Source organism: Oncorhynchus gorbuscha, linkage group LG04, assembly GCF_021184085.1.
Source record: "Oncorhynchus gorbuscha isolate QuinsamMale2020 ecotype Even-year linkage group LG04, OgorEven_v1.0, whole genome shotgun sequence".
Classification (NCBI taxonomy): domain Eukaryota; kingdom Metazoa; phylum Chordata; class Actinopteri; order Salmoniformes; family Salmonidae; genus Oncorhynchus; species Oncorhynchus gorbuscha.
The window spans coordinates 35,805,335-35,823,324 of NC_060176.1; the positions used below are offsets into that span (position 1 = coordinate 35,805,335).

General features: G+C 41.1%; 1 protein-coding gene across 1 annotated transcript; it reads left to right on the forward strand.

Moving 5' to 3' along the window:
• The first annotated feature begins 2,423 nt into the window (after nt 1-2,423).
• utp15 (UTP15 small subunit processome component) lies at nt 2,424-13,731 on the forward strand. Its single transcript, XM_046346623.1, has 13 exons — nt 2,424-3,114; nt 3,494-3,633; nt 3,800-3,892; nt 4,180-4,364; nt 4,636-4,814; nt 5,358-5,483; nt 8,333-8,468; nt 8,694-8,778; nt 8,889-9,044; nt 11,342-11,443; nt 11,575-11,708; nt 11,966-12,024; nt 12,958-13,731. The coding sequence occupies exons 2-13, from the start codon at nt 3,544-3,546 to the stop codon at nt 13,197-13,199; spliced, it is 1,587 nt and encodes a 528-aa protein (XP_046202579.1). The 5' UTR covers nt 2,424-3,114; nt 3,494-3,543; the 3' UTR covers nt 13,200-13,731.
• Nucleotides 13,732-17,990: the final 4,259 nt, after the last annotated feature.

Genomic DNA, 17,990 nt, shown 5'->3' on the forward strand with positions numbered 1-17,990 from the left:
AATTACATTTGCAATATGAAAAACCCCAGTGAAGCGCACTCGCCACCTGATGGATTTTTAAAGTGTTACACCTGGCATTTGCCATATGGCATTTGCAATCAACTTTGAATGAAACGACGCCAAATTGAGTGGTATTGGACACCGTGTATATGGTTTGTCCAGTGCTGATGACTTCCCATTCATTTTTGTACTTTTCAGGGGGGTGTTCCCTTCTTTCTCACGTCGGCCAAGGAGAATGAGGGCCCACAGTCCTTGGTAGCGGACCGCGTTGGTGGCACTGTGTTATCTTCAAAGCGGGAAAAGAAGGTGTTTAGCTTGTCCGGAAGCAAGATGTCTGTGTCCGCAACGTGGCTGGTTTTCCCTTTGTAGTCCGTGATTGCCTGTCGACCCTGCCACATAGGTCTCGTGTCTGAGCTGTTGAATTGTGACTGCACTTTGTCTCTATACTGATGGTTAAATGCGATGGTTCGCGCTTTCAGTTTTGCACCAATACTGCCACGGTTTCTGGTTAAGGTAGGTTTTAAAGTCAGTGGGTACAACATCTCCTATACACTTCCTGATAAACTCAGTCACCGTATCTGTGTATTCGTCAATGTCATTCTCAGAGGCTACCCAGAACATATCCCAGTCCTTGTGATCAAAACAATCCTGAAACGTGGATTCCAATTGGCCAGACCAACCTTGAATAGTCCTTAGCATGGATACTTCCTGTTTGAGTTTCTGCCTATATGAAGGTAGGAGCTAAATGGAGTCGTGATCAGATTTTCCGAAGGGAGGGCGGGGGAGGGCCTTGTAGGCATTTTGAAAAGCTGAGTAGCAGTGGTCTAATGTTTTCTGAGAACGAGTGCTACAGTCAATGTGTTGGAAGAACTATGGTAGCGTTTTCCTCAAATTTGCTTTGTTACAATCCCCAGCTACTATAAATGCGGCCTCAGGATAAGTGGTTTCCAGTTCGCATGAAGTCCAGTGAAGTTCTTTGAGGGCCATCGTGGTATCGAAATCCACACCGCTGTGACTATAACCGAAGATAATTCTCTTGGGATGTAATACGGTCTGCATTTTACTGTGAGTTATTCTAGGTCGGGTGAACAAAGGGACTTGAGTTTCTGTATGTTACCACAACGATTCACTGAGAACCCAGCTGGCTGTATGGACAACGACAGTATATCCTGAGAGACCTATATCACAAGAAAACAAAATTGCAAAGTTGCTTAGGAGCTAGAAGCAGAGCTTCCTTATCTGTCAACACCATCTTGCTCATCTCAAGGACCTTAAGGGTCATACACACATGTATAATGGGGCTGCCGAGTGGCACAGCGGTCTATCTCAGTGCCAGGTGTCACTACAGTCAATGGTTTGAATCCAGGCTGAATCACATCTGGCCGTGATTGGGAGTCCCTTGGGGCGGTGCACAATTGGCCCAGCGTCGTCTGGGTTTGGCCGGGTTAGGCCTTCAAACATACCCTTGTAAAACTGACCATCCTACCGATCCTCGACTTCGGCGATTTCATTTACAAAATACCCTCCAATACCCTACTCAATAGATTGGATGCAGTCTATCACAGTGCCATCCGTTTTGTCACCAAAGCCCCATATACTACCCACCACTGCGACCTGTACGCTCTCGTTGGCTGGCCCTCGCTTCATACTGGCCGCCTCTCCTTCCAGTTCTCTGCTGCCAATGACTGGAACGAACTACAAAAATCTCTGAAACTGGAAACACTTATCTCCCTCACTAGCTTTAAGCACCAGCTGTCAGAGCAGCTCACAGATTACTGCACCTGTACATTGCCCGTCTATAATTTAGCCCACACAACTACCTCTCCCCTACTGTATTTATTTATTTTGCTCCTTTGCACCCCATTATTTATATCTCTACCTTGCACATTCTTCCACTGCAATTCTACCATTCCAGTGTTTTACTTGCTGTATTGTATTTACTTCGCAACCATGGCCTTTTTTTGCCTTTACCTCCCTTATCTCACCTCATTTGCTCACATTGTATATATACATATTTTTCTACTGTATTATTGACTGTATGTTTGTTTTACACCATGTGTAACTCTGTGTTGTTGTATGTGTCGAACTGCTTTGCTTTATCTTGGCCAGGTCGCAATTGTAAATGAGAACTTGTTCTCAACTTGCCTACCTGGTTAAATAAAGATGAAATAAAAAAACAAATCATTGTAAATAAGAATTTGTTGTTAACTGACTTGCCTAGCCAAATAAAGGTTAACATTTTTACTTTTTTTGTTGGTAGAGTATTTAATTGTCTTAAAATATAGTTAAATTTAAATACGTTTTATTTAAATAAGGTGTGGATGGTTTGACTGCTTTTTGTGAGGAACTGACGCACTTTGACATGAAGTTTGACAGGGAGATGAGAGAACAAATTTAAGCCAATGAATTAATCAACTGAATCACATTTGAATTGGTTATTCAATGAGTCGTCGAGTTAAATAAGCGTATGAACTGATTGGAATTGACCAGAATGTATCAATTGGACATACACGGTGGACAGCTACCCAGGCAGGAGATGGCTGTTTGGCCAATGAAACAGTAAACAATAACGTTTTTTTAACGGAAGTGGAGATCTTAAACACGGCTGCATCACAGAGTTTCTAAACCCAGAGGCGCAACATCGCAAGACTTCCGGGAACGCTTGTGAAACAGACCAAGCAGACCAGGCCGGGTTTGAGAAGTCAGAGATAAATGAAAAGTAGTAGTTTAACACGTTACTACTCCAACCGCGTGAAAGTGACAAACTGACAAGTTATCATTTTCGTCAAAAACAACTTGATATCGAAATAGTCCCTTTATGTTGACTGCTTGCACATGCGCAGTTTGACCGATAGACCCAACGACGTGCTTCTGTGCGTCAGCCTAGCTAGCCAACGTCGCCATGACATCACCTGTGTGATCAGGAATTTTTATTGGAGAAGCAGTTTCTGCCTCTCTTTACTGTACTGTCTTTGGCTGGAGCCTGTGGGCACAGAACAACGTGATAACTTTTTAAACATGAATGCATTTTGGTTTATCTAACGCAAACCTATTTCTGAATTGAATCAATTGGATTACGATCTACTGAGTTTAGTCAAGGAATACCACCCAAAGGTGAGAAACCTTGTTTGAAAAAGTATTTGTTAAATCTTATTGGCGTGCGGACCGCTATTGGACCACGTTGTGTATGCTAGTTAGCTAGCCATTTTTAATGCTATACTCCTGTTTTTCCATTTCAATAAAGTGATCGAAGAAAAAGGTTACTTCCATACGTTAAGTATGTGTAGACGCTAGTGGGTAGCTAACTTAAGCATAATCAACTCCAAGCTGTCTGATGTTGCAGACTTAAAATGTTAATACTTGGTAGCTAGCTAGTTAGCTAGCACATGCTGCGCTGCATACAACAACGCTGTAGGTAGTGATTCTGCCTGCTCAGTTTTAGATTTGGTTTATTTGAGTGTTCATATTTTATGTGTTCCTCACATAACATTAGGTGGGCGGAAACTATACGAAGATTAAGAGGAGCCTTATCAACATACAGAAATGGCTTCGTTCAAATCCACAAAAATCCCAATATATCCCAAACTTGGAGAGAAAGTTACTCCGGACACATTATATTGGAAAAACTACAAGGTAAGCCTGTCACACTGTCGATGTGTTTGTTGTTGGTGGCAGCATGAGCATACTAGCTATCATGTTTCCATATTGCAGTAACAAGACAATAATAGCCTACTGATGAAGTTGACTTGTCTTTTGATTGTGTTCTCTCAACTCTTCTCTGTTGTTGAATGTTTTTCAGGCCCCAGTCCAGATAAAGGAATTTGGAGCAGTCACAAGCATTGACTTCTCCTCCCTGGCACCACACAACTATGCAGTGACTGCTTCTACACGGGTAGGCTGGTCTCACTGCCATTCACATACACGTTTAGTAGACTCTAGGAAAACAATGGAGGTTAATTAGTTCTGAACTATATCCTCTCATTAAATCCATGATGACAATTGCATATAAAGTGATTCCTTCTGTGATCCATCGACTGAACTACAAATTATGATCTAAACAATTATGACCTCTATGAGCCATCTTAAACAATCATAGTCTTGATAGTGTTGGTTGCCATCTACACAAGCTGAAAGTGTGTGTGTGTCCCTCACTCATTCTAAACCCGCTGCCTGTTTCAGATCCACATCTATGGACCGTTTTCTACGGAGCCAGTCAAGACATTTACTCGCTTCAAGGACACGGCGCACAGCGGAAAGTTCCGGTCAGATGGTCAGCTCTTGGTGGCAGGATGCGAGGACTCCGTGGTGCGGCTATTTGATGTCAGCGGCAAGGTGGCGCTCAGGGTGTTCAAAGGGCACACAAAGTAGGTCATCAATTCAACGCCACCGGGTTCCCAATGTCTGGTGGGAAAATGTCCCCCAATCCTTCCCTATCAGTGGGCAAAAATAAAATTGCTAAGCTCAGCAGCAGGCCCGTGAGTGACGATTCCTTGAGTGATCCATCAAATGAACTAAAACTGATGGTTTCAACTGCCTCTGACAAGTGTCTTGTGTGGATGTTTTGGACCCCATTTTTTTATTCCTTATTCTGGTGTTCTTTACGACAATTAACTGAACTGTTTCTCTCTGCTCAAGGGGGGTGCATGTAACAGATTTCACCTCAGACTGTTATCACATCCTGACGGGCTCAGACGACTACACTTGTCGCCTGTGGGACATCCCCAATTCCACTGAACTGACCTCATACAAGGAACACACAGACTATGTCCGCTGTGGCATCACCAGCAAACTCAACAGAGATATCTTCATAACCGGTGAAATGAAACACAGTTACTGATACAAAGACATGTTTTCAGAAATCATCATTTCACACAACTGCCTCTACCAGCCATTGTAAAGGGATCGTTTGGGATTTTGGCAATGAAGCCCTTTACCTACATCCCCACAGCCGGATGAACTCGTGGATACCATTTTTATGTCTCTGCGTTCAGTTTTAATGAAGTTGCCAAATAGCATTAGCGCAATTGCTAACTAGCGTTGGTGTAATGACTGGAAGTCTATGGGAAGAGCTAGCATGCTAGCTGTTTCTTTAGTCTTCCGGTCATTGTGCTAATGCTAGTTAGCATTGACTTGTGAAGCCACCTTTTAGTTCCTTTTATGCTGGATGCAGAGACATTAAAAGGATATCCACAAGTTCTTTTGACTCTGAAGTAGTAGGTAAAGGGCTTCATTGCCAAAATCCAGAATTATCCCTTTAAACACCCATACATTCTTGATAGTGTTGGTTTGCTATCTACACACATGCTGAAAGTGTGTTGTTTGTGTGTCTGTGTATTGTCTCTGTCCCCCACCCTCAGGCTCCTATGACCACACACTAAGGGTGTTTGATGCCAGAGTGGAAAAGAGTGTGATGACCATGGACCACAGCCAGCCCGTGGAGAGCGTTCTGCTCTACCCCTCTGAAGGACTACTGGTTTCAGCAGGTAAGCTGTAACCGCATAGCTGCATAACCATAATATTGTACTGTGATTTTGAGTTCCATAACCATTTGTGGTCCTCAAGATGAAGACCAGACACCACACTGGTATTGTTGTCCCAATAATAGCCGCCTTACCTGATCTTCTTTACCAACCTGGTCTCGGAGCATTTCATATTATTTTGTATGTAAATCCGAGACACTCCATTTAGTATGGTATGTTAGGATTCGTAGGATATGTATTAATTTGTGCATGTCAATCACTCATTTCGTATGATACGTTATGAATTACAATTCATATTATATATTACAAATTTGCAACGCGTACAATTTGTTACAATTTTTGCAACTAATTTAAGCAGTAAATGATTAGCTAAAATGCTAGTTGTTTGTACATTCAAAATGTACAATAAAAATCAAATTCGCCCATCTACACACTAACCATAATGACAAAGTGAAAACTATTAAACAAATAAAAAATGTTTTATTCAGAATTATCTCATTTACAAAAGTCAATACTTTGTAGTATTTGATTTTATTAAGGAAATCCCCATTCTCTTCCTGGGGTCCAGCACCATTAAGACGGGTATATACAGTTTTAAAAATTAGACATTACTTTTCACAACACTTTACCCAATACATTGCATCAGTTACCTGATGTGGGTTCCATGTAACCATGGCTCTATGTAGTATTGTGCGCCTCCCATAGTCTGTTCTTGAGATTGTGAAGAGACCTCTGGTGGCATGTGTTGTGGGGTGTGCATGGATGTCCGAACTGTGTGCTAGTAGTTAAACAGACACCTCGGTACATTCAGCATGTTAACACTTCTTAGAAAAACAAGTAGTGATGAAGTCAATCTCTCGTCCACTTTGAGCCATGAGAGATGTATTAATGTTAGCTCTCCGTGTGCATGTAAGGACCAGCCCTGCTGTTCTGTTCTGAGCCAATTGTCTATTTTCTGAGGTCCCTCTGTGGCACCTAAACACACAACTGAACAGTAGTCCAGGTTTGACAAAACTAGGGCCCGCAGGACTCTAGTTGTTGATAATGCTGTTTAGAATTCAGAACAGCACTTTATTATGGACTGACTTCTCCCCATCCTAGCTCCTGTTGTATCAATATGTAAGATCATTTTTACTCCTGAACTTATTTAGCCTTGCCATAACAAAGGGGTTGAATGTTTATTGACTTGAGACATTTCAGCTTTTCATTTTAAATGAATTTCTAAAATATATTTTTTAAACATAATTCCACTTTGACATTATGGGGTTTTGTGTGTAGGCCAGTGAGAGAACATCTCAATTTCAACAAAGGATAAATTGTTCAATAAGGATGCGCTTGTCAATATTAAGCCATATCCCCCTTCCAGGATAATATAATTAACCTCATACTTGTGCTGCTTATCATGACTTTACTTTTTTAAACCCCAGCCTTACTTATGATTCAGTACTACACAAATAGGTTTAATTTATTTTCTAGTTTTAAGTAAATGATAACACAGGATAAACATGCACACTTAATACATTAAAAGCAGGTCCCTAGCGGACTGACGCAATATGGTGGCTTGTTACAAAAAAGACATAGAGAGGGACAGGGACCATAGTACTTCGGTACATTTAGAAACTACTTTGCACACGAACCGCTGCCCGTTTGGAGTAAGAAATCATGAATGTATACGTGTGAATGCCTTGGTTCGCCGTGTATCTCGTGTCGGAACCAAGCCTTCTTGGAAAGGGGTTTGGTTGGACCTTTCGCAACGCTTGTAGTGCTCTTATTGTCCAAAAGGGGTCCCCACCTATCTTCTACTGTTGTCGTCCTCTGCCGTCGTTGACTTTGTTGTGTAGTCCTGAACAGAACTACGGAGTTTATTCTACTTTCCATTCGTTCCTGAAGCTGCCTCTTTGAAGATAGGCTAGCCAGCCATGTCGATGGTTCCCATTGGGGAATGAGAGTAGCATTCTAGGGTGATTTGAGAAGAGTAGTAGAATGGTCCCACTTAAGTTTACTTTTCTAGATATGTTACATAGGACAGCTAATCAGCTGTACCAGTGATTGTCCGGGGGGTGACTATCATCTCTACCTTGTGTTGAGATTTTAGAGTTCGAACCATTTTGGACATGAGCTGTACACGCCTCTCTGGTCTGATATGTTAATTCTTAACCCACCGTTTTATACAGTTCATTCAAAAGGGGCGGTTCGTGAGGCTGACGGGCTCTTTGACTACTCGTACAAAGTAAGTCGCTCTGGATAAGAGCGTCTGCTAAATGACTTAAATGTAAATGTCATAGAAACAATTTCCTCTTATTGTATCTAAGATCACATCCCTCTCTTTAACAAAAAAACACTTTTCATATTTCATACACAACGTAGAAGATGGACACGGCACACACAGTGTGTATACTTTTCAAGTTACAGTATTTCCTTTATAACATGTTTAATGACATCAGAAAATAACAACCCATGTGACATTGGTGTTTTTTTTTAGGTCACCTCTGCCCATTCCCCACTTTCTTTGTTAGAAATATTGTTCCAGTATTCACTTTAGAATATGTTATAGTTTTGGTGTGGAAATGTCTGTTGAGACAAAGGTACATTCCTGTGTGAACATTGGAGAGGAATGTTCTCTCCTTGATTTACAACAGGGTGTGATCTGTCAAACCCTCCACCAGCTCCCTTCTCCCCCTTAGGGGGTGAGAGGGGGTCTCGCTGAAGTTATTTATTGCCAAGCTTATCTGACCAATTCAGATACTCACTGGACAGTCATGACACCCTCCATTATTTGTTGTGCTCGTCACATCTGTGCTGATGGAGGAAAGACCATTTAGACCAAGTTGTTGTCTCCCCTTCCCCCACAGGAGGGCGGTATGTGAAGGTGTGGGACCTGCTGAAGGGAGGTCAGCCTCTGGTGTCACTGAAAAACCACCACAAGACCGTCACCTGTCTCAGTCTCAGCAGCAACGGACAGAGACTGCTCTCTGCCTCCCTCGACAGGTGTGTGTGAGCAGCTCTAGACAGGTTTGTGTGTGTATTGCAGCAGGCATGTCGAGTGAAGGTTCCTTGAGTGATCCATCGACTGAACTACAAATGAGCTCTTCAACTCTGAAACAGCCTCTGACAAACATATTTATTAACGAGATTATCGTAAAAATTATTGGATGTTTTGATGGATCTCTTGATTAGATGAATATGCATTTTTGTTTGTTTTTTACCCTGCAGGCATGTGAAAATCTACAACACAACCAACTACAAGGTGGTTCATAACTTTGACTACGCCGCCTCCATTCTCAGTCTGGCCCTGGCTGTAAGTTTACAAGTAATCCCAAACTGATTTATGGATTTATGGATTGTGTATGAAGGTTTTTCAGATATTAATAAAGTCACAAGGCTAATGGTTTCTGTCTGTATGTTTAGCCTGATGACGAGTCCATTGTCGTTGGGATGACCAATGGCGTCCTGAGCATTAAACATAGGAAGAGCCCTGAGGAGAAACGGGAAATGGCTGGAAAACGGAGAATGCAGCCAGTGTACCGCATCTTTGTCAAAGGAAGAAACTACGTCCCAAAAAAGGCAAGTGCCCAACTGTTTTATTCTACTACAAAGAACAATTCTCACTACAGGGGTTTTTAACCCGGTTTCTGGAAAGCTGCAGTGTATAGAGCTGTGTTCGAATACTCATACTAACCACACTGACTGTACTATTTGTGCCGTGAATTGAGTATATAGTATGCTTATTGGTCATAGTATGATATAGTTAGTATGCCAAAAGTTCCTGGATGTCGTATTAAATTCGTCAAAATATGAAGTATACATGCAGAGGACACTATTTCTGTACTCTAGGGCCCATAATGCAAATCTTCGGGAAATAGGCGGAGAATATGCTGCCGAAGTCCATGAGAGCGCATACAAATGAATTGCTTTAACTTAAAAAATAGCTACAAATATTCATACCTTTGAAAGACAACCCTGTGGCTTTTTCCAAATACTCCAGTATATGGTGTTTAGCCCAAGCCTAATGGTCAGTATACATAATGTGACCCTACTAATGATAGAGATGGTAGCCTTGAAGTCGTTCAGTGCTGGGATCATAAATGCTATGAACAACAGGCCTGTTGAGGGATACCTTGACTGATCTGTCGACTGATGATCCCAACCACAACCCCTGACAAATATATTAGTCAACAAGATCATGTTTAATGGCAGGTATTTTCAATTAAGGATATAGTTTCATTTTCCAAGGACTTATTTTCAGTTTACCGTTTGAATTCAGATAACTCTCCGTAGAACGGCCTGATTAATTCAGTAGTGGTTTTTATATTTAATTTTAAAAAATGCGAAACCACATTTCCATTCACAGTTTATATGCGAGGAAAGTAAACAAAAAATCATGACAGCTGTGATGGAAACATGAAGTTTTGGTACAGATAATGTTTGTTCAACATAGGGGGATCTTTCTGTGTCTTTAAAAATGTATTCATCAACAAGCACTTTACACACAAATGACAGATGATTGGCTGAGAGAAATTGATGATAAATTATTGTGGGGGGGGGCTGTCTTGTTAGATTTCAGTGCAGCTTTTGACATTATCAATCATAGTCTGCTGCTGGAAAAACGGATGTGTTATGGCTTTACACCCCCTGCTATAATGTGGAACAAGAGTTACTTGTCTACCAGAACACAGAAGGTGTTCTTTTAATGGAAGCATCTCAAACATAGTCCAGGTAGAAGCAGGAATTCCCCAGGTTAGCTGTTTAGGCCCCTTGCTTTTTTCAATCGTTGGCTTTGAGTAAGGCCAGTGTGTCTATGTATGCGGATGACTCAACACTATACACGTCAGCGACTGAAATGACTGCGACACTTAACAAAGAGCTGCAGTTAGTTTCAGAATGGGTAGCAAAGGAATAAGTTAATCCTAAATATTTCCAAAACTAAAAGCATTGTATTTGGGGCAAATCATTCACTAAACCTCAACTACTCTCGTAATGAATAATGTGGAAATTGAGCAAGTTGAGGTAACTAAACCGCTGACTGGCTGGAAGTCGGAGTTCCAAATACTACTTTTTGCCAACACGGGCTCATTTTTGGAGAGGTATATTTGCAGGTGTGTAGTGCGTGCAGATCTCAAAATTGGTGTTCATTTGCATTCCAAGTGGCATTAAAAGGTCTTAGGTCTTAAATCCAACTTCATGGAACCTGCAGATAGCCTGTATGTGCAAGTATTGATATAGTATCCATCCTATTGACGTAAACTTGGAGTCATAAGTAGGAGGACCACATGTGGTGTGTGGTCCTACCACTATGACTCGGGAAAACATACAGTTTATTAGCCTACATACAGATAAAATAACTTATGAACTTCACAGGGTGATCTTGTTGCTGCTTTCCAATAACTATCGGCTAATTCTGGTGACGTGATCTACGCTTGACTGCTGTTTGACAAATGTTCTTTCTCTTTTTCATAATGTTCTCATCATATAGACTAGCTTACCCGCACAGCCTACCCACACTATCTGCAAGCTGTTGGCTAGTGCGCACATGCCTTGATCAGAGTAGGCACACTTGCTAAATAACGCAACAGTTTTTGTGAAAAATCTATCAGTGGAATTGTGTGCACTGTCCCTGTAAAAATAAACTCAACATTTATATTTTTATTCGGTACATAAGAACTTAAGCGCAAAAGTATATTGTCTGCACTACATCATCACTCACTGATTTTTACCTGCAACAATTCCCCTTGGTGGAAACAACACCGGTGGGAAAATGCACTTTTTCTTTATGCAGTTTTTAGAATATTCACCTGAAAATCTGTCATCAATTGAATGGATACCTAGCTAATGACCTGAAATCGAACCTCTTCCCTCCTTAGGATGACTTTCTTGTCAGCAAACCAGTGAAGAGCCATCTGGCCAAATACGACAAACAGCTGAAGAAATTCAACATCTCCAAGGCCTTGGATACCGCCCTGGGGGTACAATTACTTTCCTGATGATCTCAGCAACTCAGACAAATATCTTGTACAATCTTGATAGTTTTTTAAGTGTGTGTGTGTGTGTGTGTGTGTGTGTGTGTGTGTGTGTGTGTGTGTGTGTGTGCTCGCAGTCGTGGGGGAGGAACAGAAAGCCTGAGATCACGGTGGCGGTGATGAAGGAGTTGGATCGCCGAGGAACTTTGAAGAACGCTCTGGCCGGACGAGACGAGCAGAACCTCTCTCAACTCCTCAGTTTCCTGATTGGGTAACACTCACTCAAATACCCAATTCGAAATCAGCGCCTACCTACTCCCTAGTGTTTGTTTTTTACAATGTGTAATTGTTTTATTGGTATTTTCTCTTTGAGATAAAGTGACGGGTAGACAGGTAAGAGGGATACAGATTTGCAGGCACAGGCCAGAGGGGGCAATGTGTGGTCAGGAGTCTGCAGCACAACCACTACACCAGACTGCGGCACACCTGCTCATGTGTCTTGACATCGTTTTATCTTCTCCTTCACAGGAATGTAGTTGATCCCAGGTTTACACCTGTCCTCGTCACCGCCACTGAGATGATTCTTGGTGAGTTTGTGAAACAAATCTTGATTTATTCTGAATATGTATACAGACGTGCCAACCTGCACAGAATTTGGTACCATGTACACAGTTTGAGGTCAAGGCATCATAACAACTAAGCATGGACACTTTTTTTTTTGCCTGCACATGCTTTGAACTCTGAAAAGTTAGTAGGTGAGCGCATTGACGAGCAAGGAAATGTGTGGTGTTGCAGTAGTTTAGTGCGCGTCCCTACGTGAATGGAAACGGACATCTCAGATGTTCCTCTAATACTGTCCTTCACAGAAAGTCCGTTGTTTCATATTCCAAATTGCCTACAGTAAGCTAAACTACTACATTGCATCAAGTAATTGAATTATTCTGAATTTTCTCCCCAAACAAAATTAAGCCAGTTTACATTTTCACTTGACTCTGCACAAAAAAAACAGCGATTGAATAAAATAATCATTACCCCTAAATTGAACCTAAAAAATGTCCTTGAGACCCTCAATTTAATTTAGGATCAAACCAGAAGTCTGTGTTAGCTACATTATTTGATATAATTTAAGACTAGGTTTGAAGAAATGACAGGTTTTTCAAACAGACAAAAAGCTCCAACTCCAACAACCTTAGTCCTACATCAGCACCACCTTGTCAGAAAGTCCTAGTGAGAGCCCTGATTTGTACATTTTAAATGTATTTCTAGTTAGCTACTGAAGAGCAGCCAATTACAAAGTATCCATAACAGTCTACCATTCCTAATGAGGCAGTCATCTGCCAAATCATTATTAGGCAAAAATGTTTGCATTTGCCTATGATTTGTGGGTGTCGCATGCATGCCGTGGGGTCTGCGGGGCCAGGGGTACTGCTTCCGCACTGAAGTTGTACTATAAAAATTTCTTCAAGTTTGTTAGGTGTGTGTGTGTGTGTGTGTTATTCTCCTGCCCTCGGTTTCCTCAGACATCTACCAGGCAGTGGTGGGTCAGTCTTCAGTAGTGGACAGGCAGCTTGTACGTCTCCAGGAGCTAGTGGAGAGAGAGGTTGACTACCAGCAGGACCTCCTGGAAGTTCTGGGGATGTTGGATACTCTATTCGCCGCATCCCTCCCCAGGAAAGAGGTGCCTTGCCCAGGCAGCAGCCGGCCTAACGGCTTGGCAGAGGGGAGTTTGGGAGCTCCGGGACCACAGCTCCAGGCCGCCTGAGGCCCCTACAAAAAGAGTATTCCACCGGGGTACCAGAATGCCTGGGCTGCCCCCGTCACGACTGGTTCCGGAAGTGCTTCTCGGTCTTTGACGGAACGTCGTCAGACTTTGAGAACCCATGACTACATCCTGCTATCTGAATTTAAACCACAAACTAAAAAATGGATTTGCGCAACCAAGCTGAGCTTTGTTCATGCTGTGCTCCCTGGTTTTAACGGAAAGGGTATTTTAACTGGCTCCAGAGAGAGAACAAAATGGGTTTGACTCTTCAGAGACAGTGTTTTGTAAATGTACACATCTGTATGTATACTTAAATCTCTGTATCAGACTGGACACAAAGCGACAATTCATTTATTTGGAACGCCATCAAATTGTCTTTCACATCTAATGTTTTCCTTAAACAGTGTGCGTGTATTCAGTTTCTCTTGCCCTATCTGTTCATGTTTGGTTTGAATTTTTATAGAATTTGCTTACATTTCCAATGTGCCGTAAAAAAGAAAAGAAAGCTGAAGTAAACTATCAATGTTGAAAACAAGGTGCCCTGGATCCTCTTTGATCACACTCTCACATGCGCACCACACACAGTATACTGTCCCAATTGTCATTCTCTCCATCCTCCCAAAGTGTGCACTTGTTCACCAAAGATGGTGAATCAACGAAGATGTCTTACTCAGGTGGTTTACCATTGAAGAAAATGCTCATAGTTACGTACTGCTTTAAAGGGTAACTGTCAAACACAATTTCAGCCTTTGCCCAACCCCTTGAAATTTAAATAAACAAGCATTCAGGTGGGTAGTAGGGTGTGGGGAATTGATCATAAATATTCATTTTGGGTTTGGGTAAACATTGTCCCAGATCCCAACACTTTCACATTAAAGTATACTTAACAGTAGTCCACTGGCACGCTCCGATGGTAAAATTATGTGAATCTCGGCCTGTCATGCCAAGTAGTGTCCCTTTGCCAATACGTGCCCCACCCCCTCCACGACACATTAGGTTTCAATCCTATTGAAGCACTATTAAGGTGTTGTTCAGGGTGAAATTATATTTGTGTTTCTGACACGTTTTTGGGGGGGGAATCATGATTTTAGTTTTTTGGAAATTTACTGCCAGGGCCCGATTATGGCAATATTGCTCCAGAATATTAATGTTCTGTTGAAGACCTTTGGTTGGTGATAGAAGTACCAAGTCATCAGCATATAGCAGGTATTTCACCTCTGTGTCAAATAGTGAGTCTTGGGGCTGGAGATTGGTCCAACATGTCTGCTAATTCATTGATATAAATGTTGAAAAGATTTGGACTCAATTTGCAGCCTTGTCTCACACCTCGACATTGTGAAAATAATTATGTTCTTTGGTTTTTGATTTTTATTGCACATTTGTTTTCTGTGTACATACATTTTATTAAGTCATATACCTTTACCACCAAGCCCATTTTGTAGAATAGCCCTTCGTGCCAAATCGAATCAAATGCTTTTTTAAAGTAAAAAAGCAAGCAAAGATTTTGCCCTCTTTTTTTTGGTGGACGTGTTTATTAATTAGTGTGTGTAAGGTGTATATATGGTCAGTAGTGCGATGGCTTATGGAGAAAGCCAATTTGACATTTACTTATTAGTTTTTTTCTTGAAGAAAGGTTTGAATTCTTGAATTCAAAATGCTACAGAAAATCTTTCCCAAGTTAATGTTTACGCAAATTCCCCTGTAATTATTGGGGTCTGATTCGTCTGATGTCTGGAGCCCCTGGTTCCAGACATCAGGGAAGCAGCCAGAAGTTAAAACCATGTTGAACAATTTAAGCACAGCATTTTGCAACTCAGGTGTGCTGTTTTTCAGCATTTAATTTCTGATGTTGTCTAGATCACAAGCCTTCTTTGATTTAATAGATTTTAGCTTTTCATTTAGTTCTTGTTGGGTTATTGGGTAATCTAATGGATTTTGGTTCTTTTTAAAGACTGATTCAAGGATGTTCAATTTTTAATTTCTAATTGGTTCTGTTGTAAGTCTTTTTGTGGGATGTTTTTGTATAGATTATCAAAATAAGTTTTCCAAATTCTTACATCTTGTATGGCTAATTATTGTGGCTTTGTTGTGCTTAAATTGTTCCACATGTCCCAGAACTGATTTCGGTCAATTGCGTTTTCAATTTCATCAAGTGTCTTGTAGGTATAATTCCATTTCTTGCATTTCAGTGTTTGTTTATACTGTTTCAGAGTTTCAAAGTATTCATATCTTAGCTCTGGGTTGTTTTGCTGCTTATGTTTTTTGTTTGACATTTGTCTTAGGTGTTTTCTAATTGTTTTACATCCATTATCAAACCATTTGTCAGAAACATTTTGTGTGTCTCTCTCACTGTGTATCTCTCTCTCTGTATGTGTGTCTCTTTGTCTCTCTCTCTCTCTGTCTCTCTCACTGTGTATCTCTCGCTCTATGTGTGTGTGTCTCTCTCTCTGGTGTCTCTCTCCCTCTCTCTCTCTGGTGTCTCTCTCCCTCTCTCTCTCTCTCTCTCCCTCTGTGTGGAATCACTTATAAAACAGATACATGAGGAATGTGGAAATAATGTGAAAAAGCAGAATAAACAGGGGTTATACACAGCCGGAGTTTGGCTTTCGGAAGCAAAAAAGAGAATTGGACATGCAGGAAAAAAGGTTAAATCTGACAAGACAAATCTGCCCTCCGCTCCCGCAGATGAAAAAGTTAACCAATTGGGTGGAGGTGAGGGTAACAAGCTATATCTTCCTTGATTATACCAACAATACAGAGATAATCCAGTCGACGAAATAGTGGTTGTAAGAATACGGCTGCAGGAGCTACCTGTGAAATTTACCACCCATGTATGTGGATCCCGCTGAAGCCGAGGGAGGTATAATGGAAGGGAATAAAGTCGAGAAAAGTGGATAAGGTGAGTCAAAAGAAAAATATAAAATGTTTTCATTGTAACGAAATTGGACATTTCGCCCGGGAGTGTAACACTTCCTGCAAACGTCGTCAACAAGGTTGTAATTTAACTGAGGGGAAGGTCAGAGGCGACGAATCGGGTAAAAAAAAGGAAGGGTCAGATACAAAGACAACGAAATTAAGGAGAATCCTAACTGAGGGAAAACTTTGGGTCGTTAAATCAGGGCTATTTTCTGTTGTCCAGAGGCCGGAGTTACAAATTTAAACAGAGAATATGGGTCTATTTGCGGAGAATCTCAGTCAGTTCCAGGGTTGGTAGTATAGTGGTGAGCACAGCAGTCTCACCAACGGCAATCCACGGTTCGTTTCCCAGCCGAGGCGGTTAACTAAAATTGATTTTAGATTGTAATTCACCTATTTGCATGTTTTGCCTGAAAAATACGGTCGCCAGTGTTTGTAAAAGATATGAAATGAACGTTTATTATGTGTTTTAGATAGAATTGAAAAAAGAAGTCATTCAAAATAATGGCGAGACAATTTCGATGTAATACGCTATTTTGCCCAAAATGATCTGGTGGAATAATGTATTGAGATGGGAGTTGTATTTAAATAAATGTATCATAGAAGAGAAAGTCACCTAAGGTTAAATGTAGGGAATAACGGAGAGATACGATAGAATTTCGGGCTATCCGGATGTTATAGCTATTTATGAATCGACTGACATACGATAAATTTAGCACAAAACATGGTACGTTTAAATGTTAGGGTATAGTAAGTTGAGAAGTTTGGTTGGGTTTACTCTGATGATTAGAATTTAAAACTGAACTCAATCTGAATAGGGAATATATATTTTACAAAGGCAGGCAGATTTTGTGGCGTTGTTTTCTGAAAAGATGCTACAGCCAGCAACGGAATTGCTAGACACTCAATGGGGCTATATAGTGCAACGCTTTGGACTATGAAATAGGTACGAATAGTTTAATCGTAAAAAGTTGTGATTGTTTTTCTGAGTATTGATTTTTGGTTAGGGTAACGCCAGTGAATTTGAACAAAAAGTAACGTATTCTAAACATCTGTTTTCCGTTCTCATTGCGGGGAACAAATAAAATGTCTTATCTTAAAGGGACAGTGCACAGTTATCACAGTGGTTTGAGTGTATGGCAGTGTATAAAATATTTTGGGACGACAATTTGAAGATAGACTGAATGAGTTACATGAAACATCGAGAGATTTAAAACAAATTATGTGAAGGGATTATCATAATTATTAGGTTTCTTTGTTGTAGTAAAAGTTTGGGTTAAGGGGATTTCCCTGTTTTAAAAAAACAACGAAAAGACAATTACTGTCATGTTTTGTCTTATATTGTCTTGTCATTTTGCTTTTCCTTCTGTTCGTTTTCCCCCTGCTGGTCTTTTTAGGTTCGTTCCCCTTTTTCTCTCTCCCTCCCTCTCTCTCTTCTCTCTATCGTTCCGTTCCTGCTCCCAGCTGTTCCTATTCCCCTAATCAATCATTTAGTCTTCCCACACCTGTTCCCTATCTTTTCCCCTGATTAGAGTCCCTATTTCTCCCCTTGTTTTCCGTTTCTGTCCTGTCGGATCCTTGTATATTGTTCACCGTGCTGTGTCTTTGTATCGCCCTGTCGTGTCGTGTTTCCCTCAGATGCTGCGTGGTGAGCAGGTGTCTGAGTCTGCTACGGTCAAGTGCCTTCCCGAGGCAACCTGCAGTTTATGATCGAGTCTCCAGTCTGTTCTCGTCATTACGAGTGGAATTGTTCTTTATGCTTTATTTACCGCTCCGATTTGTCTAGGAGTATTGAATATTTACTTTACTGGATTAAAGACTCTGTTTTCGCCAAGTCGCTTTTGGGTCCTCATTCACCTGCATAACAATTACGAT

Bases quoted from the DNA above. Each gene is read 5' to 3' on its own strand.
- utp15 (XM_046346623.1), top strand. From the start codon at position 3,544: ATGGCTTCGTTCAAATCCACAAAAATCCCAATATATCCCAAACTTGGA. The intron at 8,469-8,693 runs GTGTGTGTGAGC...TTTACCCTGCAG, and splicing joins CTCTCTGCCTCCCTCGACAG to GCATGTGAAAATCTACAACA. The intron at 11,709-11,965 runs GTAACACTCACT...TCTCCTTCACAG, and splicing joins CTCCTCAGTTTCCTGATTGG to GAATGTAGTTGATCCCAGGT.